Source organism: Mus caroli, unplaced genomic scaffold (assembly GCF_978045245.1).
Source record: "Mus caroli unplaced genomic scaffold, Mus_caroli_1 scaffold_18, whole genome shotgun sequence".
NCBI lineage: Eukaryota > Metazoa > Chordata > Mammalia > Rodentia > Muridae > Mus > Mus caroli.
Window position 1 is genome coordinate 6,713,368 of NW_028227273.1, and position 27,494 is coordinate 6,740,861.

General features: G+C 42.3%; 1 protein-coding gene across 2 annotated transcripts in view; it reads left to right on the top strand.

Moving 5' to 3' along the window:
- The first annotated feature begins 282 nt into the window (after positions 1-282).
- Positions 283-27,494, top strand: part of Fbxo11 (F-box protein 11) — an 81,354-nt gene continuing 54,142 nt past the window's right edge. The window contains exon 1 of one of the 2 annotated variants that reach the window (XM_021150053.3): positions 283-1,333. In XM_021150053.3, the coding sequence (XP_021005712.1) occupies positions 1,090-1,333 (244 nt within the window). In that variant the 5' untranslated portion in view covers positions 283-1,089. Of the gene's footprint in view, positions 1,334-1,473; positions 1,719-27,494 lie in introns of those variants that run through there. The other variant, XM_021150055.2, reaches the window with a different exon arrangement.

Consider the following 27,494-nt stretch of genomic DNA (forward strand, 5'->3'; position numbering starts at 1 on the left):
TTATCACCCGCCCTGCCACACTCCCCCCTTTCCTCTTCCTCCTCCTCCTCCGCCGGGGAAGGAGGAAACCCGAGAGAGGAAACAGGGTGTTGGAGGAAGGGGGCTCCGCGATAAGAGAGGAGGCTCCATTGGCTCCGACACCGTACGGACGCTTGCCATTGGTCAGGCCCCGCCGGAATCCACGCCCCTCTGTCCCCGCCCCCCCGCCCCTCCCCCGCCGGCCCGCGGCCCTCCCCCCGCGCCCCCCGGCCAGCCCCGCGGCGGGGAGGGACCGACAGGGCTTGAGCGGAGAGGCTCCGGCGGTGTCAATGGCTCCTCCTGCCACGGAGCAGCAGCAGCAGCGGCAGCGGCAGCAGCAGCAGCAGCAGCGGCAGCGGCGGCGGCGGCGCTGGGGCTGAGGAGGGAAGGTTCCTTTAAGGAGGAGGAACGACGACGCCTCTTTTGCCCCTATCTCCTCCCTTTTACACTCATTTCCCCTTCGCCGAGGGTGGGGGTGGGGGGGCGGAGGAGAGAGAAGAGGCCGAAGAAAGAGAAAATTCCTCGCAGGGCGCTCTTTCAGGGGGTGTGGGGGGAGGACGAGGAACGGAGGAGCCGGGCGCCCCCCGCGCGCTCCCGCCCCGCTCGGCTCGCCCTCTCCGAGATCGCCCGTCCGCCCACTCCCCCCGCCGCCGCCGCTGCCGGAGACGCCGCTCGGGAGTCGGCGGGCCCGGCTCGTCTGCTCGGCCGCCGCCGCCGCTGCCGCCGCCGCGCTTCGCCTCGGGCTCCCCAGGCGGACGGACGCCCTTTCTTTCTTTCTCTTGCCCGGCCCGTCTCTCTGTCTGCGTCCCTCGCGGCCGCCCCGCCCGGCGGCCTCGGCCTTGCCCGTGCGCCAGGCCCGGCCGGCGGGCCTCGCTCAAGCTCCGGTGGTGCCCCCAGCCTCCTCGCGGAGCCGGGGGAAGCTCACGCCCGGTGGCCCCCCGGTCCCCGCGTCCCCGGCCGCCCCGCTCCTTCCCGCTCCCCACCCCCTTCCTCCCCGGCCCCGGAGCTCGCGGTGCGTGTGCGCGTGAGTGTGTGTGTCCCTCCGCCAACGCCGCCACCTCAGCCCGGCAAATGAACTCCGTCCGAGCCGCCAACCGGAGACCCAGGCGAGTGTCGCGGCCGCGCCCGGTGCAACAGCAGCAGCAGCAGCCCCCGCAGCAGCCGCCGCCGCAGCCGCCTCAGCAACAGCCGCCGCCTCAGCCGCCCCAGCAGCCGCCGCAGCAGCAGCCCCCGCCGCCGCCGCAGCAGCAGCCCCCGCCGCCGCCCCCGCCGCCTCCGCCGCCGCCTCAGGATCGGAACAACGCCGGCGAGAGGGGTAAGGCCGCGCTCGGGGCCTGGCTGGGCGGGCGGGCGGGCGGGAGGCCGGGCGGGGGCGGCGGCGGCGGCGGCGGCGGCGCGCCCGGGGTGGGAGACGGAGGCCGAGCGGAGGCGGGTCCCACTGTGCCGCAGTGTTCGCCTGGGCCCGGCCCGGCCGGGCCTGGCCGGCAGGAAAAGCCGCGGCTGCGCGATCCGCCCGGGCTGCGGCTCAGGCCGCGCTTTGTTTGGTTTCGGGGCTGGCACCCTCCGTCCCCACCCCTCCTTGGGGCTTCCCGGCTGGCTCGCCCACCCCACGGGAGTCTGTTCGCGGCCGGGGGCGGGCAAGAGGGTGGGATTTCCCCCCTTTCTGCGCCTGGCTCGATCTGGGCTCCCCCTTTCTCGTGGTAGGTGGGGGGACGGCTGGCTGCGTAGGGCGGTGAGGCTGGCCGGGGAACTTGTTTTCCCCTTCTCTGTGGGCTCCCCCTTGCCCTGGAGGAGGGGGAGAGGAGCGCCGGAGTGGTCCGCCGCGCTGGCTAGGGAACTTGCGTGTGCCCCCTTCCAGGTCGCAGGGCAGGCAGGGGGAGCCTCGGCCCCTCTCTCGACCTCAACATCTTTGCTGCGCAGTTTGCCTTTAGTTACAGAACCCCGGGGAAGAACCCGTTAAATCAATACCTTTAAATAAATAAATATAGAAGCTATCGGCCATTTCCAGCCCCCTCCCTCGTGTGCAGTGCAGTTACCCTTCCGCTGTGTCGTCCCCCTTTCCTCTCCAACCCACTACGCCACGGTGCTCCCCTCGGTCTCCGGGTGGGTTTGAGCACCCTCGCCGTAGAACGGGCCCCTTGGGATCGTGTGTGTATCTGTATGTAGGCGAGCGCGCGCCCGCGCGCGTGTTGTGACCAAGGCCTAGTGAAATGTGTCATTTGGACCCAACTGTGCTGCGCTGTCTGGTAACCACCATTGTCTAAGGGCTGAGGCTCCCTGGGGTTGGATTCTTGCTTTAGCAAAAATAATGTTCCGTTTTGCTTGAATGATGTGGTTACGTGGAGAGGTTTGTGAGATGAGAGTGTTGCACCTTGATCTCCAAACATAACTAGTCTCTTTATTAATGAGCTGCTTGCAGCGGGGTGTAAGTCAGCACGGTATTTTGTGTATGGTTGTTTTAAAGAGGAGAATTGTTAGGAGACATTTTGCGTGTTTTGGTTGGCGGATTAAGGGTAATTTTTACATGCGTTGGTTGTCACACCTCCTTTGATTGAGACTCCGTTTAAATATAATTTTAAAAATTGTACATTCTTTAACTGCTTCATTGTATTTGATCAAAATATTTATCAGATGAAGGAAATTGCTAGAAAAACAGTTTAAAAGGTTTGCCTTAGTCACCGTTACAATAGTCTTTGAGAAAGCAGCTGGCTGTATGTTATTTGAGAGAAGATGTTTCAAACCGGCTAGGAGTCTTTTGCAATATGGTTGGTAAAACTGTTTTAATGATTCTTTGATACATTCACTAATTTTGGACAAATTAAAAAAAATTCTCATGATACCTTTCACTTACATGGACCGGAGTTGTCTGGTGTTCCGTTCAGATTACCAGGTCTTGTAGAGTTGACACGAGGGGAAAGAAACAACACTGAAATGTTACTGACGTGGTCTCAGAGTAAGCTTTGTAAAGATGCTCTAATCTACTAGAAGCACATCACCCAAGGTGTCAGCCAAACTCGATTCACTCCCATCGTGTATTTTTAAATGTTTAGTTTGCATTCCTGTTTCATCACTTGCTATAATTCCCACTCTACTTGAGATAGACCCTGGGCATTTTCTTCATTTATTCTAAATTATTAGTTACCAGAGTCTGTTTCTGCTTGCATCTTGGTCATTGATAGTCACATGCCAGAGTGTCAGTTTTCTTTTTATTGTTGTTCAAAAGCTGACAAAGATGTTCTTGAATTGTGGTTTCATTGCGTACTTAACCATTGGTAAGTAATGTGCACTCCAGGGTTGTTGCGCTATAGCAGCTAGTAGGAACTGTTCTGAAGATTCAGTGTTGGCACAGAGGGGATAAAAACTTGCTGATTAGCCTTCAGGGAGAATAGTGTGAGTCTTTCCAAGGGCAACTAAATGGTCTTAAAAATGAATAAACATTAAGATGAATTAAGATTAAAATAATGAAGGTTTTGCTAGGCTTGTGGAAAAATAACCTTCTTTAAAAGGTTAGCATTCTTATTATATTTTTAATGTATATTTCATATATTGATTGGAGCCACTTAGAAGTAGCTTTTCTCTCAAAAGTTTTAGAGGTATACAGAGTATTTTTAGTTTGAGAAAATTCTATTATTGATACTTGTTTATAGGTATACTGCAGTAACCTCACAAGGGGGCAGCAGGCTAGGTCAGTGGGTAAAAGCCCATGTCACCGAACCTAATGACCTGTCTCAGTGTTCTATCCCTGAGACCCATGTGATGGAAAGAGAGGACCAACCCCTTAGGTGATTTTCTGACCCTCTTATATATATACCACCATACACATACACACATCAAATAAATGAATAATAAAAATTTAAATGATTTTATAAGGGAATTAAGGAACTAAAACTAATGTGTTTGTAGTTATTTTTTCTTTAAGTCTTGATGAGTATGCAATTCCTATATTTGTCTTGGTTAGAGTTATATAATAGTGGTTTAGACAACTGTTCAGGTAGTATATCAAAGTGAGAATCACAATTTTTAGACAAATTAGTTCAATCTGTGTATAAAATTGACTTATATGAAGATGTACTTTAAGCTTTTTTTCAAACAAAAATTCTTACAGATTATTTTTTTAGTTGTCTCTTTATCCATATGTTAACTAGAATAAAAGAATGCTTGGCAATGGTATTGAATGTATATCTACAAGTAATGAATTTCTCTGTCTGTACACGTATATACGTTTTCTCTTCTAGGTAGTGACCAGGGTTTGAAGTGTAGTAGAAACTTGGGGATCTTAGCAGAATTGTATGCGACTTACCTAGATGGTTTCTATTAGGCTACACTGGGAGAGGGTGCCCAAGTGCTTCTGGGAAGTTATCATGCGATCTGAGATGGTTTAGAACTGCACACTAACACGGGACTTTTGGTTTAGTCTGAAAGTTTTAACTTTGAGATTTCACATTCTACTAAAACTAAAAGAAAAAAAAAATTGTGTTTTATGTTGTCACAATTGGATAATAGATTCCATGATTTAATGAAGTTAGAAAATATTTGGGGTTGGATTTTGTTTTGTTCATATATTATTTAGAGACAGGGTCTCATTTTGTAGCTCTGACTGGCATGGAACTTACTACGTAGACCAGGCTGGCCTCTTACTTACAGAGACCCACTTGCTGCTGCCTCTGGAGTGTTGGGATTAAAGACACGCACTGCCATGTCTGGTTCTCTCTCACACTCACACTCACACACACACACTCTCTCTCTCTTTCTCTCTCTCTCTCTATATATATACACACACACACACATATATATATATATATATATTATATATAAAATCTTATATTTTTAATTTATATTTTTATGGGAACTTTGTTTTAGTACATGGATATATCATGCCTAAAGTTCAGATCAGGATAAGTATCAAATAAGCAAGTCTCTCCTTGAATATTTATAATTTGTTTTTTATTACAAACATGCAGAATCCTTTATTCTAGCTTTTTGACGTATGTAATAATTATTGTTTTCTGGCGTCTATACCCTACTATAACAGAACACTAGTGTTTAGTTCTTTTCTTTAAACTGTAACAGCCTGCTGACCCACTTTCCTCATCCTTACTCCAACTTCCCTCAACATCTGGTATCACTAATTGTGTTCCTGGCATCAATGAGATTAACTTTTGAAGTTCCACATATCCGTCTGTCTTTCTGTGCTTGGCTTATTTCAGTTAACATCATAAAATTGACAGAATTCTTTTCTTTTTCTGCCTAAAAAATGTGTGTGTGTGTGTGTGTGTGTGTGTAGAGAGAGACACAGACAGACAGACAGACACTACCCTTTCCTTCAGCAATTGATAGGTTTTTGAGTTGTTTCCATTTCCTAAGTGTTAAGAACAGTAAACAAGGCAGTGTAGGTTTCACATACTGAATTCATTTCCTTTGGTTATACATGGATATTTGTTTTAAGTTCTAAAAGGATTTAGCTTTTGTAACCTGTCCCACAGAATTCAGTCTTTTTATTCTTAGAACTTAGGTTTTTACTTTTTTTCTAGAAATATAGGGGAAACAGATCTGCAGATATGCTATAGATATTCTAATCAGTAGGGTTTCTTTCTTTTTTTTAAAGATTGTTTTAATTACCCCCTTCTCTTTCTGTCTGTCTCTCTGTGTATGTGTGCGTGTGTGCGTGAGTTAGAGAGAGAGAGAGAGAGGATGTATATTATTTGTCTGTATATGGGTTATGAGCATGCATGAGTGCAGAAGAGGGTGTCAGATCCTTAGGAGTAGGTACAGGTAGTTAGGAGTCCCTTGACATGGGTGCTGGGAATAGAACTTGGGTCCTGAAGAGTAACAAGCACTCTTAAGGGCTGAGCCATCTCCCTTGGCCTTATTTTTTTAGAAACAAAATGCCACTGCATAGACCTGGCAGGTCTGGAACTCACAGATATCTGCTGCCCTGCTCCCAAGCACTGGGACCAAGTGTGAATACTGCCATCCCTGGTTTCTTAGTTACTTTTCTGTTGTGATAAGGCATGATGGCCAAGGCAACTTATAAAAGAAAGAGTTTATTTGGGGCTTACAGTTGCAGAGTGTTAGAGTCCATGACAGTCATGGTGGGCAACATTGCAGCTGGCAAGTATGATACTGGGACAGTAAGTAGCTGAGTGCTTACATCTTCAACAAACACAGGCGGAAAGGGCCAATTGGACATGGTGTGGGCTTTTCAAACCTCAAAGCTGGGGCCCATGACATATTTCCTCCAACAAGGCCCCACCTCCTAACCCCACAGTTTCACCAACAAAGAACAAGCATTCAAAATTGAGCCTATGGGAGAATTTCTAACTCAAACCAACATACCTGATTAACCAGTAATAATTTTATTTTATTGTATTTTACTGGATATGATTGACCTTTATATTCCCAGCTGTAGGGAGGCAGACATAGGATCATGATTTGTAGGCTAGCCTGGGCTACAAAGCAAGACCCCCCCCCCAAAAAAAAATAGTTAATACATATGCACAGTTCGAAACAAATTCCTTTTTTTATTAAATATTTTTATTTATTTGGGTGTTCATGTGTCTGTGGTGTCTGAGGCCAGAGAGGTGTCATGTCATCTGAAGTTAGAAAAACAGGCAGTTGTGAACTGCCTGATGCTGGGATTGATCTCAGGTCTTCTGCCAGAAGAACATGTGTTCTTGCCGTGCCACTGAGTCATCCACCCAGCTCTCAGTGTCTCTTTTTTGGATGTGCTATCACTAAAGTCTGCTTGGAATCCATCACTCTTCATAGCTTCTCCATCACGATGTTGTAATAAGAGAATTTGAGTTAGGTAAATAAAAACATAGAAGTTTTTGAAAGTAAGGAGAATTTCTTATATGTGAGAAAGGAACATGACTGTTCTAGGTGCTGAATATTGTTTGTTTGTTTGTTTGTTTTCTGAGGCATGGTTTCTAACTGTGTAGCCCTGGTCTGGAACTCTGCAGACCAAGCTGGCCTCAAACTCAGCCTACCTCCAGAGTGCTGGACTCAAACCACCACTCCTAGGTCCTGAACTTTAACTATGAAGTATTTAAATGTTCTAATGCCATATACTAATTAATAGAGGTTGCTATTTATGATCTGAAATGATTTCATAGTACAAAAATTTAGTCTTTATTCTCATATTTGTAGAATGAAAAGTCCATGTGACTGTAGGCTTAAGGCATTTTAAAAATTTAACTTGTTGGAATAATTTAGTACATACAGTATTACCTAACATGTCTCTAATAGTGCGACTCTGTTATGTAGTGTAAGTGCTGCTGGTAGTGCCTCAAGACTCATTGTGTGTGTTCCCTCCCCTCCCCTCCCCTCTCCTTCCTCTCTTCCTCTTTCCCTCCCTCTCTCCTTCTTTTCTTTCTTATGACACTCCTTGAAATTTTGGGAAAGCCAAGGGAAGGCAAGAACCACCATCAGATGTTCTCTTAATAATGAGAGTCTGTCTGCCTTCCATACCTTAGATTTGGCAGAGTTCAGGTCTCATCTTGGAGTGTCCTGTGGAGGGGGCTACCTCTAAGACCCCTGTACCAAAGTTTGAGTCCTGACAGTGCAGAATCTGCATGTAAATTGTATATATCCTGCCGTAGACAGTGGATGGTCTCTGGACTATTCATAACAATGCAAGTCTGTGAAGCTTGTAAACACCGTCTTATGGGCATAGTAAGGAAAGGGCTCATATGCATGAATCAGTCTGTCTGCCCTGTTTTTGAGATAGGGTCTCTATTATGTAGCTTTGGCTAACATGATACTTACTATGTAGGCTAGTCATTTGGGGACTTAATTTTTTTTTTCTTAATGCTGGAAATATCTTACTTAAGACCTTGCATGGTAGTGTATGCCTTTAATGTTCAGGAAGCAGAGGCAGGGTGATCTCGGGGTTCCAGGACAGCCAGGGTTATAATGAAACTGTGTCTTTAAAAATAAAAAAAGAAGGAAGGAAAATAACCAGCCACTGGGTTATTTCAGTGTAAGAGTCTTGACTTCCTGTTTCTCTGTTACTAATAAGGGACTCTTATTTTGTATAGATCCTGTTGTACCTATCTCTGAAGCATTCTGATTTTCACTTATTTTTTAACTTGAATATATTCTTCTAAATGATGCAGATTAGGATGTGCGGTTGGTGGCAGGTGGTCCTCCCCAAATTGCTTTTGTTGTCCACTGGAAACAAAATCATGAACACACAAATATAAGGATGTGGCAGATAGGTGGTTACTGTGAAGAACATAGCTGTTACAAGGCAAGTGGCACAGTATGATGGAGTACTAATAAAGTCTTAGAGTCTTTGAAGAGAGATGAGCACTTAGACTACAGAAGTGTAAGAATAGAAAGATGCAGACTGCCTAGCATCCAGTAATTGTTCAGTAATGACAGGTCTTGGAAATTAAAAAAAAAAAAAAGATAAAAAAAAAGAGAGGGGGTTCTGATCAATTGTGCCCAAAATTAAACCTATCAGTGTCCATGAGACCTTAAAGACTTTGGAAGATCCAAATGTTTTGATCTAGATTACTTGGTGTTAGCAGAACAACATTCCCTACCTGTATGTGTGTATGTGCATGCTTGGTGCCCATGAAGATCAAAAGAGGGCATTGGCTCTCCTGGAATTGAAGTTAAAAATAGCTGTGGATCATAATGTGGCTGTTGGGAATCGAACCTGGGTCCTATGCGAGAGCAAGAAGTGCTCTTACCCACTGAGCCATCTGTCCAGCCCCAGAAACGCTGATTTTTAATTGTAAATAAGTAATCTTAAATAGTGAATTGAATTAGTTTTTAGCTGGTATTATTGTTGTTATTATTCTATGTGTATCTGCATGTAGGTGTATGCACATGACTGCAAGTTCTCACTGAGCCCTAAGGTTCAGGCCCCTTTGAGGTGGATTTAACAGCCAGTTGTAAGCCTCCTGATGTGAGTGCTGGAAATAGAACTTGAGTTCTCAGAGAGAGCAGCTAGTGCTCCTAACCACGGAGTTGTCTCTCCAGGTCCTGGTTAGCTTTGTTTGTTTTGTTGTTTATTGTTTTTAGTAGGAAACAAGAAATAGGTATTGATCAACAAACATTACCTCCCTGCTGTGTACTAACCTATGGCAGCCACTTCCATAATGCTATCTATCATTTAATCATTCGCAAGCTGGAAAAGGACATTTTATTATTCGTTTTCAACAAGACACCGAAGGGTCATGATTTCTATGCATAAAAAGTAGCAAAAAGAGAATATCTAAATGGATTTATGTGACTGACTCCATATAAAGGGAGGGAGGTGCCAGAACCTGTTGGTTGGGTGTCTTCATCTTGTTCAGAGTTGAGATCAGCCTAGCCCATGCAGCAGATTTGACCTTTACCCAAGCTACTCTGCTTTTGGAGATGGGTACATTAGTTGGTACCATTAATGAGTCGTGTGGCTTCACATTTTCCAAATAACCTGACGTAGTTTCACCTCACTTGTGACTTTTTAGGAAGGCTCTACTCTGATTGACCACCACGGTGGTTTTGTTTTTTCCTAGGATGTTGATAACAGCACTGGCAGTTACCGTGCACAGAAGGGTAGATTTACTCTTAACAAGTAAAGGGTGGTACGCCATTTTAGTTCATGGTTGTAGGTGGGAAATAATATTTATTTAATTTCTTTCTTTTGTTTTATAACAATATTACAGTTTTTTCTTTTTGTATGTGTGTGAAGCTTTGCTGCATGCATGCATCCACACCTTGTGTGTGCTTATGGATGCTTTTGAGCTTGTCTCAAGCTCTTAACTGCTGAGCCATCATCTCACCAGCTCCAGAGTATAGATTCTTAAAAACAACATGTTCCTATATGTAATATGTTATATATTATGGATACAAGACATAAAATCAACTCTTAGGCATAAAAATAATTTTCACAGCTTCTGAAAACCAAGCAAGCATCTCCACCCAAGCAGAGCTGGCAAACCAGCAAAGACAAACACAATCCCATCAGACTGTTGTGTAAAATGCTAAACAAGTAACACCCAGGGGCAGAACACAATTGGTGGCCGGTTAATTCCAGATCAAAGAAAAAACGTTCAACATAGATTCTACCACACTCCAACTAGAGCATCTGGAAAACAGTGTTGGCTCCATCAGGAGAAAGTGAGACTAAGATTAACATTATTACTGAAAAAGAATTTAAAGCACACATTCTTAACTTCAGTTCTACTCCTCATATGTTTACACTTGGAAAAAACCAACTGTAATCTCGGCCAGAGAGGTGGCTCCATAGCTAAGATAGCGTGCTGCTCTAACAGAAGACCCGAGTTAGATTTCCACAAGCTCAAAAGGTGAAACTACGTCAGGTTATTTGGAAAATGTGAGTCCCAGCACTCGGGAGGCAGAGGCAGGCGGATTTCTGAGTTCGAGGCCAGCCTGGTCTACAAAGTGAGTTCCAGGACAGCCAGGGTTACACAGAGAAACCCTGTCTCGAAAAACCAGTAAGTTAATAAAAGGGTTTTATATTCTTCCTTTTCTCCAGTTACTTTCTTTTAAGAATTAATTTTTCTTTTATTATTATTATTTTATGTGTCTTGGTGTTTTGCCTGCATGTATGTTTCTATACTACATGCATGTGTGATGGCCTCAAAGACTGAAAGGACCTGAGTTCAGTTCCCAATGTGCACACACAGATACACAGAGACACATGCACATTGGCTCACAACTGTCTGGAACTCATGTTCCAGGGTATCCAGTACCTTCTTTCAGTCTGGAACTCACTTTGTAGACCAGGCTGGCCTCGAACTCAGAATCCACCTGCCTCTGCCTCCCGAGTGCTGGGATTAAAGGCGTGCGCCACCATGGCCTGGCTTTATTCACTTTTTTAAAGTTTATTTTTATTTTTTATGTGCGAGGGTTTACCTGCTTGTATGTGTGTGTACCATCTGCATACATGTTTCCCAAGGAGGCTGAAGAGGGTGTTGGATCACCTGAAACTGGAGTTGTGAGCTGTCATGTGGTACTGGGAAGTGAACCCTGATCCTTTAAAAGAACAACAAATGCTCAAAACAGCTGAGCCATCTCTCCGGCCCCTCACTTGCTATGTTTTGATGTGGGCAGAACTAGTATTTCAGTGTCACTAGTAATTTTTTTCTTCCCACATAACTGGTCACATACTTTTTTGAAAACAAGAGAGAGAGAAAACAAAACATAAGGTAGTCAGGTTAAGCCGAGTGTGGTGACACAGGAGCCCAGCGCTGGGACAGTTGGACCGTCTACAGAGTGACTTTTAGGACAGCCAGAGCTACACAGAGAAACCCTGCCTCGCAAACATGGGACAAAGGAGGAAGGATGAGGTCACTCTTCCTATGAATGAGTAGTGGAGTCTTCCGAGCTTGTGCCTTCCAGCTAAGAAAGTTCAGAGACTTTTTTGAATGAGGTGGAAGTAAAAGACTTCTTTTTTTTTTTTTTTTGAAATGTTTTAACAAAGTGATTTATAGTATAAGAAATTGTGTAAACATTTATTTTTCTTCTTTTTACAAGATTAGGTGTATGTTAACATAGCTACTAAATTACAATTCACAGTTGTGTGTGGATGACTGATAGTGCTCTGCAGGCATTTACATCTTTAAGAATATTGAGTACTGGGTACTTTAAACTTTAGGCCCAGGTTAAAGCAGAAAGTGGAATTTGGTGATTTGGGGGAGGGGAAAGCAGAAAGGTTTTTTGCAAGCAGCACATTTCACACACGGCTTTTCCTAATGTACTCCTGACTTCGATTTCCTCAGGGTTTCCCGCTCTGACTTTGGTTTGAGGATTAGGATGGAAGTAGATTTGGAATGGGTTGAAGTGTAGTGCATGAGTCCTTGGAATCAGTAAAGGAGATTTGGATCATAAAGTCTGTTTTACACACACAGTATGTGTATCAATGGATTTGCAATCAAAGTACGCATGGAACAGTGTAACCGACACATAGACCAAGACATATATTGTTGGCAACCTGGAGACCCTTGAGACCCTGTCACTGTTCTCAACTCTTCCCTTCAGTCCCTTGCATTAGTTGCACGTTTGTAACTTTATGTAAATAAAATCAGCCGTGTTCGTTCCTCTGTTCCTATCTACTTACCTTTAGTGTGTGTGGCCTTCCTTCATCCATGGTAGTGGCTTATAACATGAGCTTGTTCGTGCCTTTTTATTTTTTTTTTTTTATTTTTTTTTTTTGGTTTTTCGAGACAGGGTTTCTCTGTGTAGCCTTGGCTGTCCTGGAACTCACTTTGTAGACCAGGCTGGCCTCGAACTCAGAAATCCGCCTGCCTCTGCCTCCCGAGTGCTGGGATTAAAGGCGTGCGCCACCACGCCCGGCTTGTTCGTGCCTTTTTAAAAAAAGATTTATTGTATGTATGTATTTATTTAATGTGTACGCCATAGCTGTCTTCAGACACTCCAGAAGAGGGCATCAGATTTTTGTTACGAATGGTTGTGAGCCACCATGTGGTTGCTGGGATTTTAACTCAGGACCTTCAGAAGAGCAGTCGGCGCTCTTAACCGCTGAGCCATTTCACCAGCCCTTAAAGATTGATTTATTTTATGTATATGAGTACACTGTAGCTGTCCTCAGACACACCAGAAGAGGGCATCAGATCCCGTTACAGATGGTTGTGAGCCACCATGTGGTTGCTGGGAACTGAACTCAAGACCTTCGGAAGAGCAGTCAGAGCTCTTAACCGCTGAGCCATCTCTCCAGCCCTGATAGAAGTTCATTCTTATATAATATTACATTGTTTAAATATGCTATAACTTATCCGTAAGTTTTACAACTGAACCTCGAGACATACATAGAAATTGTTTTTCTGTTTAGATGTCATTGAGCACTATATGTGTGTAGTTTAGTACACACACGCCCAAGATCCTTTTGAGTTTTTTTTTTTTTGTTTTTCGAGACAGGGTTTCTCTGTATAGCCCTGGCTGTCCTGGAACTCACTTTGTAGACCAGGCTGGCCTCGAACTCAGAAATCCGCCTGCCTCTGCCTCCCGAGTGCTGGGATTAAAGGCGTGCGCCACCACGCCCGGCTCCTTTTGAGTTTTATATCAACATATATTACTGTATTTACCCAGAGAAATTCACAAGAAATGGAAGAAAGGACAGTTTCCGGTTTCTCATGATTATGTCATGATTACTTTGACATTTCAATTTGGGGCTAACAGTCCCCAAAAAGAGTGGAAGAAACTACTATGTCCTCTGTTTTCATTTTTACAGACAGTCATATTATTATGCCTGGGTTATGCCATAGACATTTTTATAAACATTTGTGCTTGTTTCCCACGGCCTGTTTCTCCCCCTCCTCCTCCTCCATTACCATCACCACCACCACCACCACCACCACCACCACCACCACCACCATCGAGGGTCAGGGATAACTATGAACCTGGTTTGACCATGACCTCTTGGGCTCAAGCAGCCCTACTTCAGTGGCTGGGATTTAACATGTGCACCACTGTCTGCTTTGTAAGTGTCTCCATGCATGAGGACTTTTGTGTGTGAGTGTGGGTGGGTGCATGCTATAGCATATGTGTGGAGGTCATGCATGCTATAGCACATGTGTGGAGGTCATGCATGCTATAGCACATGTGTGGAGGTCATGCATGCTATAGCACATGTGTGGAGGTCATGCATGCTATAGCACATGTGTGGAGGTCATGCATGCTATAGCACATGTGTGGAGGTCATGCATGCTATAGCACATGTGTGGAGGTCAGGAATATCCCTGGGTGTCAGTCCTCACCTCCCACCTTGTCTGAGGCAGTGTCTTTCGTCTTGTGGGTTCCCCCATTTGTCCGTACTAGGCAGCCTGCAAGCTTTGGGGGCTGACTTGTCCCCACCTCCATTTTCCTGCAGGAATGCTGGGATTACAGATGCTCTGGGTGTTTGTCCAGCTTTCACATGGATTCTGGGCATTGAAATTCAGTCCTTCACACTGGTGTAGCAAGTGCTTTTACCCACTAAGCTATCTTGTAGCCCATAAGAAGTAATATTATCACTACTTCAAAGTTTACCTATCAGTTCCTGAAATCTCATCTACTCAGGGGGCTGAGACAGGAGGATTATACAGTCAAGGTCAGCCTGGGAAATCTAGAGAGTTTCTGTCTAAAAATAAAAACTTTGAAAAGAGAATTGGAGATGTATCTCATTAGTCTTGAGTTCAATTTTACCCATGAAAGTACACTTAATGCCCCCCCTCCCTCATCAACTGCAGGTTAACTGAGTTCAAGGAGGACAGCTTTTGATATTTAGGAATTTTTAAATATTTCAGACTTGGACATGTGATTTTTGAGCATTCAAGAACTAATGCTACTGAAGTGGTCCTAAGTATTTTTCTTTCTACATTTAAGCTTCTGAGTGCCCCCCCCATAGATTTATTTATTTATTTTATGTATATGAGTACACTGTAGCTGTCCTCAGACACACCAGAAGATCCTATTACAGATGGTTGTGAGCCACCATGTGGTTGCTGGGAATTGAACTCAAGACGTCTGGAAGATCAGTTGGTGCTGCTCTTAACTGCTGAACCATCTCTCCAGCCCAGCTTCTAAGTCTGTTTAAGCTTATCCTTTTTAACGGCTTTAGATTATCTTGCACTGGACAGGTGCCACATGTAGAGAAGGATTATGAGTTCAAGATCAGCCTGAGCACAGAAGAATTGAGTTCCTGGCCAACATGGACTATAAAGTGAGACCATATCCTTTTTAAAAAATCAAACAAGGTACTCACTCCTAAGAGGCCCGGGTTGACCTGGAATTCCCTATGTAAATAACACTGATTGGCCTCACAGAGATCTGCCTGCTTTCCTAGTTAGTGCTGGGATTAAAGGTGTGCTTCGTCAACACCTAGCAAAAAAACAATTCTCCTATTCCCTGGCTTCCTGCTCATTCTTTCTCTCTCTCTCTTTCTTTTTGTTTTTTTTGTTTGTTTGTTTGTTTTGTTTTTGTTTTTTGTTTTTTCAAGACAGGGTTTCGCTGTAGCCTTGGCTGTCCTGGAACTCACTCTGTAGACCAGGCTGGCCTCGAACTCAGAGATCCACCTGCCTCTGCCTCCCGAGTGCTGGGATTAAAGGCGTGTGCCACCACACCCAGCTTTCCTGCTCATTCTTAATTGCTCATTATTGTCTCACAGTCGTCAGTGTATACTCATTATAAAAACGTGGGGCTGGAGTCATGGCTCAGCGATTAGGAACACTGTTTTTCCAGAGGTGCCCTGGATTTGATTCCCTGCACTCACACAGTGGCTCCCAACCTTGTGCAACTCCAATTCTAGGGGATCAGATACCTACTCTGGCCTCTGGGCACCGACAAGCACAATGTGAAAAGACTTACATGCAAGCCAAGGACCCATATATATGAAATATATAAATGTTTAATTTTTTTTTATAGAATTGTAAACATTGACAGAGAACATGAGGCATAGTTTGCTATTTGTTTTCTACTCTTTAACCATATCATTCCTGACATATAGAAAAAGTTGAAAGTTAGCGTCCTTGGTAAGTTCTCAAGTAAAAGCTTATGTTAAAGTAACTTCTAAGCTTGTGTCCCCTAGAATACAGATGTCCCCTGAGAATGACAGGCCAGGCTCTTTTAAGGAAGTCCTTGCTTGAAATGGATGATATGTAGCCTTAGATACTGAAGGAGGAGGAGGAGTTTGTTGTTATTTGGCAGGCTATGCTGAAGTTGTCTTTCCTGTCCACAAAAGCGGGTTAGAGAAGATTCCTTTCCTTATCATTGGTTTTGTTTGTTTGTTTGAGACAGAGTTTCTGTGTTTGTCCTAGAAATCTGTAGATGAGGCTGAACTTTAACTCAGAGATCGGCCTGCCTCTGCCTCACCAGTGCTGGGATCAAAGATGTTCACCACCACCTCCACCCACCACCACCACAGTGTAACCTGACAATTAAATTTCAGGTTTGGTTTTTTGTTTGTTTGTTTGTTTGTTTTTTGTACATTGTTTTTAAAAGTTACTGCCTTGAGGACACAACTACAGAGTTGGGGCCCTCGCTCGGTTCATTTTCATGGCGACATCCTTTTTTATTGCATCTTTTTTGCCCTTATCTAGGAACCAAAGGTAGGAAGATGGGTTTACATTAGATTGTATGTTGCAAGAGTCTAAATTCAATCTCTCAGCTGCAGAGATAGAGCAGCAGTAGAGGTGTCTCACAGATGAAGGAGCAGTTAATTTCCGGGTGCTTTATGGAGCTTTCTGATTTCAGGAGACCTGTACTCTACTCCTGAGTTATTGATTTGAAACCTTATCTGGAATCTCTGAGAGCTGACAAACTAAGCTGGGAAAAACTGGATGTTAGAAGCTTGAATGAAACTTCCTACATTAAAAGTCTGATTTTAGGTGACTAGAAAAATTGACATACCTATTATATGCATGTTTTAACAAAGAAACAAACTGGAAGCATGTCTTTCCGAGTTGGTAACTGTCTGAACGGTTTAGGTGTGAAACTAGGTAAGAAGTTAGGATGGTAGAGGTGAAATGATTTCTGTTATTCTTTTTATTTATTTTTCAAGTAGTGTGTACATCTGGCAGTGGTTTTGCCATCAGATATGATGGCAAGAACAGTGGACATGTATGTAGTGCTGCATCAGACTTAACAACTGTACACAGCACAAACACTGAAAGGGTAGCCTATGGAACGTGCGAACATGCCTGCTTATCATTTATCTGATAGGCAGTTAATGTCCAAAATATATATTCCTACAGCTTGATAGCAGAAAAACTAATAACACTATTAAAAGTGGGCAAAGACTTGAGAGATTTCTCCAGAGAAGACAAGTCAGCAAGCCAATGTGTGAAAAAAAAGATTTGGTGTCTCTTACCATCAGGGAAACTCAAGGGAAACTTAAGATGTTTTCTCACCTCCCCTATAGTATGTACTATTTAAAACAACAGCAACAAAATATGATGGGGCGGGAGCAGTGGTGCCATGGCTAAGAGAGCTTACTCTTGTGAAGGACCCAGCCCAACTTTCCTTCACTCACGTGGCAGCTGACAACCTACTCCAATCCCAGCTCATCTGATGCTCTTCTGGTCCTTGGGGACTCCTGCATGCATGTGTGCACATAAACTCATGCAAGCTTACCTTTAAAGAGACAGTAAGACAAGGCTAGGGATGTGGCTCAGTGTTAGAGCACTTGCTGGCCTGTGCAAGGTCCAGTGTTCAGTCCTTAGCCCCTTGCTTCCTAAAAGACAAGTATTGGAGGTTGGAGGTAATGGAGGATGGGAGCCTCTGTAACTGCTTTTCTTAGAATGCAAACAGTAGAAGTCCTATAGAAAACAGACTGGAGGTGTGGGAAGCCGCAAACGCCATTACAAGATGGCGCTGGCTACCACTGGCCACCACCCGTGATTGTGGGTAAACAACCAATGTGCTCTTGTGCAGTAGAGTTTTTTTTTTTTGCCGAGTCACTGCCTGGCCCGAGGCATATTAAATGAGGTAATGGTAGCATAACCAATCAAGTATGGTCACGTCACTCCTAGGCCTATATAAGCAGCTCCATTTCTGGAGCTGGGGTCTTTCTCGCCTACTCAGTCCATTCTCTCCCAATAAACGTGTTGCAGAAGGATCCTGTTGTGGCGTCTTACTTGCTGGCGAGTGGGCGTCCACATGGAGGTTTCTAAAAAGTAGACCAGTATATTACCCAGAAATTCTACTTCCAGTTATTGACCCAAAAGAGAGTTGAAATCAATACTTCCCCTCCTACTGGAAGTCAAACGTAGAGCCTCTTGCATAGCAGTTGACCCTCTCCAGCTGAGCTATATTCTTAAACACAGAAAGTTGTATGTTGAAAAGATGCTGTAACTATTATAGTAAGTAAGGCATAAAAATCATCCACCTTTATTGATAGGTGAATGGATAAACATGTGTACACACTTACACAAGAATGTTATTCAACCTTTAAAAAGGATATTACAGTATGCAATGACATTGATGTACTGTGAGAACATTATATTAAGTAAAATAATCCAGTCAATGAAAGATAAGTACTGTCTAATTTCATTTATATGAAGTATATAAAATATTTTCCCAGATTCAAAGAGTCTTGGCTGGACTTGCCAGAGAATGGAGGGTCTGTGGAGTTCGTATCAACAGATGTGAAGTTTCATGGAGATCGGTAAATCCTCAGCACAGGTCAAAACAACAAAGCTCACCTTAAGTGATTTTGACCAAATAAAAGGAACTAGTTAGAAAGTTGTGGTTTGGGCTGGAGAGATTGCTCAGTGGTTAAGAGCACTGACTTGCTCTTCCAAAGGTCCTGAGTTCAATTCCCAGCAACCACATGGTGGCTCATGGCCATCTGTAACAAGATCTAATGCCCTCTTCTCAGGTGTCTGAAGACAGCTACAGTGTACTCACATAAAAGAAATAAATCTTTAAAAAAGAAAGAAAGAAAGTAAGTAAGTTGTGGTTTAGTAGGTTTTGTTTTGTTTTGTTTTTGACATAGGCTCTCTCTATATAGCTGGGTTTGACCGTGAAACTCCCTTTGTAGACCAGGCTGGTCTAGAACTCAAAAAGACCCTTCTGCCTTTATGCCTTTTGAGCGCTGAGATTAAAGGTGTGTACCATTGCATTTGGTCAGTGCTTTTGATTATGAAATGAAGTCACACTCCCTTGTTAATGATGTAATCCTCAATGTAATCCTTTTTAAATTAGAAAAACGTTTAAAACTTTATTTTTCAGTATACTTAAATATTTATTAATTGTCAACAGTTTGGGTATAACCACAGTAACTTTACAGTGACAATTGGCTAAAGATATTGTGATTAGGAACTGAATAGAATTTCGAATTGAATAAATTCTGAACTAGTTCAGAATTTAAAAATTAAAACCTGGACCATTAAACAGGCAACTCTTTACAGAGTAAGCCAGAACGTAGCATAGAAATCTTCATGTATCAATTAGATTATGATAGTAAATAGGCAGACACTTAGTGTCTAAGTAAACAGAAGGGTTTGAAAGGAAAATTTGTTTTTGTTACAATAACTGGCTCTTCTTTTAAATACCAGTGATACAGATTGAAGGCTTTTTGGTGCTTTTCATAAAACTGGGGTTGGCCCTAGAGAAAATAATGACTACTGATTCATGAGGTGTTGAAAGAAATTGACAAGAGAAATTGTTCCATCATCAGTTTTAAAACAATTTGTATATATGGTGTGCATGTATATATGATCTGTGCATGAAGGCAGGAATGTGTGAGATGGTTAGAGAAAAACAATCGTGGATGTTGCTTTTTGCCACCTTCTACCTCATTTGAGTCAGGGTTTCTTGTTCATCTTTTGCAGGGTATTTGATCACACTGAACGCTGAGATTTTTTTTTTTTTTTTTTTGTTTTTTTGTTTTTTTTTTGTTTTTTCGAGACAGGGTTTCTCTGATAGCCCTGGCTGTCCTGGAACTCACTTTGTAGACCAGGCTGGCCTCGAACTCAGAAATCCGCCTGCCTCTGCCTCCCGAGTGCTGGGATTAAAGGCGTGCGCCACCACGCCCGGCTGAACGCTGAGATTATTATTTAACTGAAAAAAATCTGGTGTGGCTCAGCCCTTAGTACACACCTTTAATCCCTAACAATGAAGGTAAAGTTAGTTTGTAGAAGGAAGCACCCATGTTTGAAAGTGATGTCTAATTGAGTGTCAGGCAAAGTGACAAATCAGAGAACGATTTGACAGAATAGAATATGCCCTCTCATGAGGAGAGAAAATGGAAGCTACTTGAGTGGCAGTAAGAGAGAGGAGACAGTTTTACCAGACAGTTGTACAGAGACAGATTGAAGAGAGAACAAGTTAGACACAGGAGAAGACAGAACGAGCCAGAGAATGATGAGAAGGAGCCAGAAGATTAAAACATTTCAGGAGCGGCCCAAAGAAAAGCCAGATTGAATCACTCAGCTTGGAGAGAAGTTTGAGCCACAACAGCTGAGTTAAACCAGCCTGTCAGAGCTCAGGAAAAAGAAAGAAAGAAGAAAGGAAGGAAGGAAGGGAGAAAGGATGAGCTTATTTAGCAGCAAGTCTCAGAGGCTGAAAACATTCTGGGCCTAGATTAGATACAGAGACTGGAAGCCTCCAGGACTAGGCCTAGGTGTTTTCTGTGGGTTTTGGAAATAACAAAATGGAGGTCCTCATTCTTGCTGCATAGAAAGGACTTCTACCTATTGAGCTGCCTTCCCCCACCCTCTTACTCTTGGTTTGTGTTTGGGAGTAACTTTTCAAAATAGTTAGAGCCTTTGAAGTACACTTAGTCACTAGATTGTTAATTGATTTGTCTATTCAATTATCTGACCATCTTAGAGGATTCTTAAACCTAGACCAAGAGAAAACAAGCACTTACCTGTTTACGCCTATCAGACACCTATCAGAAGAAGAGAAAAATGTTTGTCTTGAAGGTTAATGAACTGGCATGTAGCTTAGTGATAGACTTCTTAGCCTGCTCAAGTACTAGCTTTGATAATTAATACCATTTAAAAACTTAAGTAACAGAACATGGTGGCTGTCACCAGACAGAGGCGGTTGGAGTCGGATCTCTTAAGTTCAAGGCCAGGCTGGTCTAACAAGTTCCAGGACAGCTAGAGATACACAGAGAAACCCTGTCTTTTTTTTTTTTTTTTTTTTTAAGTTATGTTTAAGGGTCTGGCAGACTGGGAGGTGAATGTGATTGGGACATGCATATGTGAAATTTCCAAATAATCAAAAAAAAATTAAGTTAAAAAACAATCACAAAACAAGCCTTAAGTAGTTGGACATGGTGGAGCACACATCCGGCCTCATCTCTGAGCTCCAGGCTAGCCAGGTCTATGCTAGGATACCCTGTCAGTAGTAAAGGCTACTGATTGGCTTAAGAATTGATGGGGCTCCCTCCCTCCCTCCCTCCCTCCCTTCCTTCTTTCTGTAGCAAAGGAGTAAGGAAAATAAATTTACATAACGTGTTTACGGACAGTTATGCTCTGTGTCTGATCAGTTGTAGGAACTTCGAAAAGTAGTCTTAGCTGTAAGCTTACAAAAATAACGCCAGCCTTTGCAGTAGATACTTAGATTGTATTCCTTTTATTTTTCTCTGGACCCAGCTTTGTTGTTACATTTACTGATTTACACTACTAAACATTTTTAGTAGGTTTATAGATAACAAATTTGAAAAAACAAATCAAAGTAGCTTGTTTTTTAATTCTTTATTTTTCGTGTATGACCATTAGTGTCTTGCTTGCGTGTATGTCTGCATGAGGGTGGAATGGGTATTATGGGCAGTTGTGAGTTGCCGTGTGGGCGCGAGGCATTGAACTGGGTTCTGTGGAAGAGTAGCCAGTGCTCTTAACCATTGACCCATCTATCCAGCCCGTTTGTTTTTGTTAAGACAGATATTCTTTGATGTATACAAGCAAAGAAAGTAGACTCTTAGAAAACCTATCTAGAGAGAACTAAGTATAACAGATATGGGCTATAGCAAGGCTCGAGCAAACACCAACAAGCAAGCACACACATGATGTCAGCTTGCAGAGTTATTTAAATAGCTTGGGCTAAGTTTTAGCTCTGTTACAGAGTATCTGCCTGCCTAGCACTTGACCAGCAGTTGCTATCCAGCATCACAGAAAGGAGGCATGGTGATACACACCTTAACACCAGGGAGGAAGAGCAGGAGGACCCAAAGCTGAAACCATCCTCGGCTACATACTGGGGTCAAGGAGACCTGTCTCAAAGAACGAGACTAATAAAAGTAAGTGATAACAATATAAAGGCAGTGCCAGGGGGTGCAGTGGGGCATGCTTCTGCTCCCAGCACTCAGGAGGCTTCATGGAGGAGTCTACTTTTTGATTTGAATGTGTATAATCACCCTTTTATTGCACACCATATACCAGAATTAGTTTGTGATTTAAGTTTTGTTTTCTAGTTAAAATACTCCAAATATTTGTCTATATCCATCATTCATGATTTTTTATAGTTGCTATGTAAACACACTTTATTTATTGGAGTATTTTTCTTTTGATTAATACTTATATTTTTAAGTTTTGTCTTTATTGAACTGTAGCAATTAACCTTATGCTGGTATCTTTGCATGTTTATATTACAATTTCAGGAAATAGATTCATAAATTCATGTCATTGGGTCAAAAGGATAATTCTTTTTTCTCTCCATTTATTAGGTTTTCTTGAGGTGTAGTTGATAAGCAAAAGTGTACATTTGATGACTATGTTTGAATGAGTTTGGAGGGATTTGCATTTTTAAAGTTTGGTAAAAATGCCAGATTTGTTTATTGTGCAATTTATAATACCCATTAATGGGAAGATGAAATGTTATTGAATGAATGAGTACATGAAATGTGTATGGAACAGCTGGGGTTGACGTGATTTACAGAGATGCTCAGAGAGAGTGGATAGGTTTGTTTGTTGTAGGTAGGTTTAGGTTGGCACTGGGCTTAGAGTGATCCTTGGTCTCTGCTTCCCAAATCCTGGGGTGATTGATAGGCCACCACTTCTGTCAAGTAACTTTTTGTTTAGTTTTGTTTTCCAAGGTAGTGTTTTTCTGTGTAGCCCCCGCTGTCCTGGAACTTACTCTGTATAGACCAGGGTGGCCTCGAGCTCACAGAAATCCTTTTGCCTCTGCATCCTGAGTGCTGAGATTAAAAGGTGTGTCCCACCACACTTGGCTTCCTATGCCACCTTAGTAGCTATATCACAGCCTCGGGTACTCACTACCACCGTTATTGGAAAGGCCAAATTATGGAGCCATAATGAGTGTTGACTTATCAGTAAATATTTTACAGTGTTTTATATAATAATACTGTTTTATTTACGGTCTTACATGATCTTAAATGCTAAAAATCCAGAATGCTCTGAACTCCAACCTTTTGATATAGCATATGTTGGTACTCATAATTTTCAACTTCTGGACATTTTGAATTGTGGGGTTTGGTTTAGCAATGTTGAGTAGGTAATCCAGGCAGATAGATGCCAGAAGTACCTGGTGATTGTAGTGGGGCAGGCTTGTAATCCCAGACCTTGGTACGTGAAGGCAGGAGAAGCTGGCATTCAGAACCATCCTAAAGGCCAGCCTCTACCTCTAGTGGATTTGATGCCAGCTATATTGAGACCATTGTCTCAAGAGAATTGAGACGGGAGGAGACATATGCCTATCCCCAGCATTCCAGACAAAGGTTTCCAAGCAGTAATGCTGCTTGACAGTTAAATTAGCTAAATATTTAACTGGAGCATATTTGTCTTATTTAAAAGTGTATGATATCAATCCATACACTTTTAGACTTGTAATACACAATAGAAACTGTAATTTATTTTAAGCGTGACAAGATTTTTTTGGAAGCATTTATTATGTTCCAGTTATTTAACTTGACACATGGGAAACAATGTTGACTATTTCTAATAATAGTTACAAATACAATTTAGAGCATAATAATAATCATTATTTGTTGGTCACTGTCCTAGGAAAACACTAAATGCCCTTTAGTCTTAATGCCCTTAGTAATATCCCTCATTAAACAGATAATTTATATAGTTTGCATACAACAGAACAGAAGTTTAGGAAATGTTAGTAGATTAGAAACCATTTCTTTTTGATTAAACAGCCTGGATGAAGTTTTAATTAACTATATTATACTATACTGGTAATGATTGTCTCTCATATAAAAGGTTTTACAATGTTTCTAAGAAGCACAGCCTTTTTTGTTAGTCACCAAGTGTGCTGCAGTTACCTGTCTTTTTCTGAAAGAGAAAATAAGTAATAAGTTACAGTCTTACTTTTTTTTTAAATTCAGGATGTTTAAAAGTTAAAAATAGCAATTTAAAAAATGTAAGAAGGCTATATTTCTTTTCATTTGGTGAAAGTAAATATCTAAAACATAGAACTATGTAAAAATTGTGTGTATTAGACATTATATTGTAATATGTACTTTTATATTGTTGTTTATCCACTAGAAATATACAAACATACATTTATTTGAAAATGCTTCTTAATGGATGCATAATACTTCACGTGTATATTGAAGTCTACTTAATCACTACTAGACATGTGAGTCACCATTACTTCTCATGTGTTTTAAAGTTGTGTCATAGAGAAAAACCAAAAGAATGGTGCTGAGAATTTCAGTATTGAGAGTCTCGTCTCTCCAAAAGCAGCATTGACAACCGAAACACTCACAGGCAGTAAACCGTCTTTTGGAACAAATAGCAGCTGCCTTTGCCTGTGTCTTTTTATTCCTCTATAAACTATAAAAAAGAAAGAAGAATAAGGGGGGGAAAAACCCTTAACCTTCATTTTCACTGAAATGAAAGACTATGGTTAGTTACAGCTGTCAGAAGCATCTGAGGAGCGCAGACAGCATGTGCTTACTGCGGGAGGGAGGGAGGGGCCCATGGTGAAGTCATCTGTAATGAGAGAGTCCATGGCACAAGTATCTAGTTTGATCTAAGAAGGAAGAGAAAGTAAAGCAGTGCAGAAGCATACACAGTCACGTGCTCAGAAACAGCTGGTCTCTGGCATTGGGAGGTCTTAGCCCTCTGACACCTGCCCTGCCCAATCACTTGGAACCAGTGTATTCTGTTTTGTTTTTGTTTGTTTGTTTGTTTGTTTGTTTTTTAAAAGCAGTCATGGTAGCAAAAACTTAACCAAAGTACAAAAGGACACATTAGAAAGGGCGGGGTGCGGGGGCCAAAATGCATGAGATTGAAGGTCTCACTTTACAGCCCAGGCTAGCCTAGAATTTGTGGTGGTCCTCATGCCTTGACCTCTCAATTAGATGTGTAAGCTGCCTACCATGTGTTGTTTCTCCTCCACTACCCCCCCCCCATTTGAGTTTTGAGACAGTCTCTTACTGTATACCTTAGATGTCTTAGAGCTCACTCAATATAAACCAGAATATCCTCAAACTTGAAGTGGTCCCTCTCTGTCTCTGTCTGACAAGAGCTAGGCTTAGAGGCATACACAGCTGTACCGGGAGTTGGAAAAAACTGTAAATGTTTCTGTAAAAGATGATCCAAAATTAGGAATAGAGGAACTCAGGAAAAATATGGTAAACTAACAGGAGATGGAATATGAATTGTGAAAATTTAGAAAAGAACTTGAAAAGGCAAAAAAATCTAGAAGTTCACATGAAATTAGAAGGAAGATAGATGTGAGAATAGGTAAGAACTGAGAAGCCAGGCTTGGTGACACATACCTGTAATTCTAGGATTTGGGAGGTGAAAGCCAGGAGGATTTTGAGTTCAGCACCATTCTTAGTTTCACAGTGAGTTTAAGTTCAGACCAGCTTGAGGTCTAAGAGACCATGTCTCAGAGGAGAGAGAGAGTTAATAGAAGGAAGAAGAGATGGATTCAGTGTATCTGTTTTCTCTATTAGGTTATAAAGAAGGAAGGTTGGAAGTTTGAGGCCAGTTTCAACTGTTACGTGAATTCCAGGACAGCACTGGCTGTGAGACAGAACAGTAGAGAAAAAAGATGTGGCAGTGGTAAAAGATGATCAGAAGCTCCGTTTGGAGCCGTGCTCCCTGCAATCCCAGCGCGTGAGATCTCAGCAGGATCTGAGGCCATCTTGGGGTGCATGCAACCTGTCTCAAAAAGCAAAACAAAACAGAAAATAAAAGTGATAGAAACTTCAGTAGATGAAGTACTTACAATTAGAATCTCTGTGGATAAAAGCAAGACAGAACAGCAAGATGACTGGTAAGAGAAGCTAACTGACTGAAATGTATACATTAAAGACTGTCTGTACAAAGAAAAAACTGACCATCTTATGACAGGTGAACAGCCACATCCCCATAGTCTGTCCATGTCATTTATATGGTATTGAAATCAGTCTACATAGTAGCACTACATTTATTACAGGAGTAGTGTAGGAGCTAAAGTTTTCTCATGTCCAGCCACACTGTTCTTGAAATCACACATGGAACTTGGAGAACACTGTTTGTATGAGGAAGTGCAAGACAAACCAATCAGCAGACATCTGTAGAGAAGCTTTGGTGGTGAATGTAGATACATCCTAAGGACTCAAAGAAATGCAGAGGCCATGATAGTAGAAAGTGGTACCCACAGCCCTGTGATTCTGAAGGTCCCTAATCTCGTCAGGACATGTTGATGGATGTAACTCAGTAACACAGAAATGGTAAGAATAGTAAAACACAGGCCTGTAGTCCAGTTCTGGAGTCTAGTGTAAGAGGGTCACAAGTTCAAGGCCTGCCTACACTACAGAGAAAGAATGCAGAATATTCTCATTGCCTCTTCAGAGTAACAAATAACCAAAAGGATAAAGACACAGTCAAGAAATAAATTTGGGTCAGTGGGTGAATAAACATATAAAAGAAACTTTAAAGATACCACAATTAAATGCTGTTAAACCGGTGGGTGGATGGGGAACATTCTACTTTTAACATTGTTGTTGTAAAATAATTGGCGAATAAAGAAATAGGTAAATTAATCAACCATGTGCCATATAAGGCACTGCACATGGCTAACGATTTCCATGATATGTGTGCAGAACTGGTTTTGCTTGGAAAAATAACCTCACAATATTTCTCTTAAGGTGAATCAAGGCCGGTATTTGTTCTGTTTTAGTTTTTCAGTGAGAGGACTGAATTTAGGCCTTCCAGCATACTAAGCAGTGTTCTACCAGTGTGCTACCCTCAGATTAGGCTCTTTTATTTTTCTTCTTTCTTAATGATGAGGCATGTTTGTTTGATCTTAAGATTGCTGTGTTTTGTGGATCTAGGTACCATTGCATGTAAATTTTCTTTCAGTAGATTTTAATGGGTTTTAGTTTTTGCAGTATTAAAGAAAACGTATGCCAGGCAGTGGTGTCGAACACCTTTAATCCCAGCACTAGGGAGGCAGAGGCAGGCGGATTTCCAAGAAATGTGTTATTAGTCAGTTTTGGTGCTTGAACAAATGAGAAAGCATGCTGTTTTATGGTTTTGGTTTTTGGTATGGCAAAGTAACATTGAAAATAGCAGTTCTCAGTGAGGAAATTTATAAATTAAATTTAAATACTAAACATGCGGGTTCCAAAGTGTATAAGAAAAAAGCGGTGTGTAAGTGGTAGGGCGGCGTTGGGCCTTTCAGCCCTTACGAAGCATGTGATGCACTGTAAGTGAGGCTTGAAAGGTTATGCTGAGGAAACAAGCCACTCACAAAGGGCAGGCACAGTTGAGCATCGTGGTATAAGAGAAGAAAGAGCTCACAGTGCTGTGAGTTCCAGGCCAGCCTGGTTTACAAAGCAAGGCACCAACTCCAAATTTAAAAACAAAAACAAAACCCCCAATTATTGGGCAGATGTTAATTTGTCAGTTGAAGGCTTGCCTAGTGTATGCAGTTGGTGTATGAATGCATAGATACTGAGCATCTCAATTACATGTGTAAAAAGCAGAATGGCTATTGTTGGCTTGTTCAGTATGTTTGGATTTGTAGCAGATATATATTTACATCCTAAAACTAGGATTAAAAAAAATGAATAAAACATAGGTAAAATGTATATCATAGTCTTT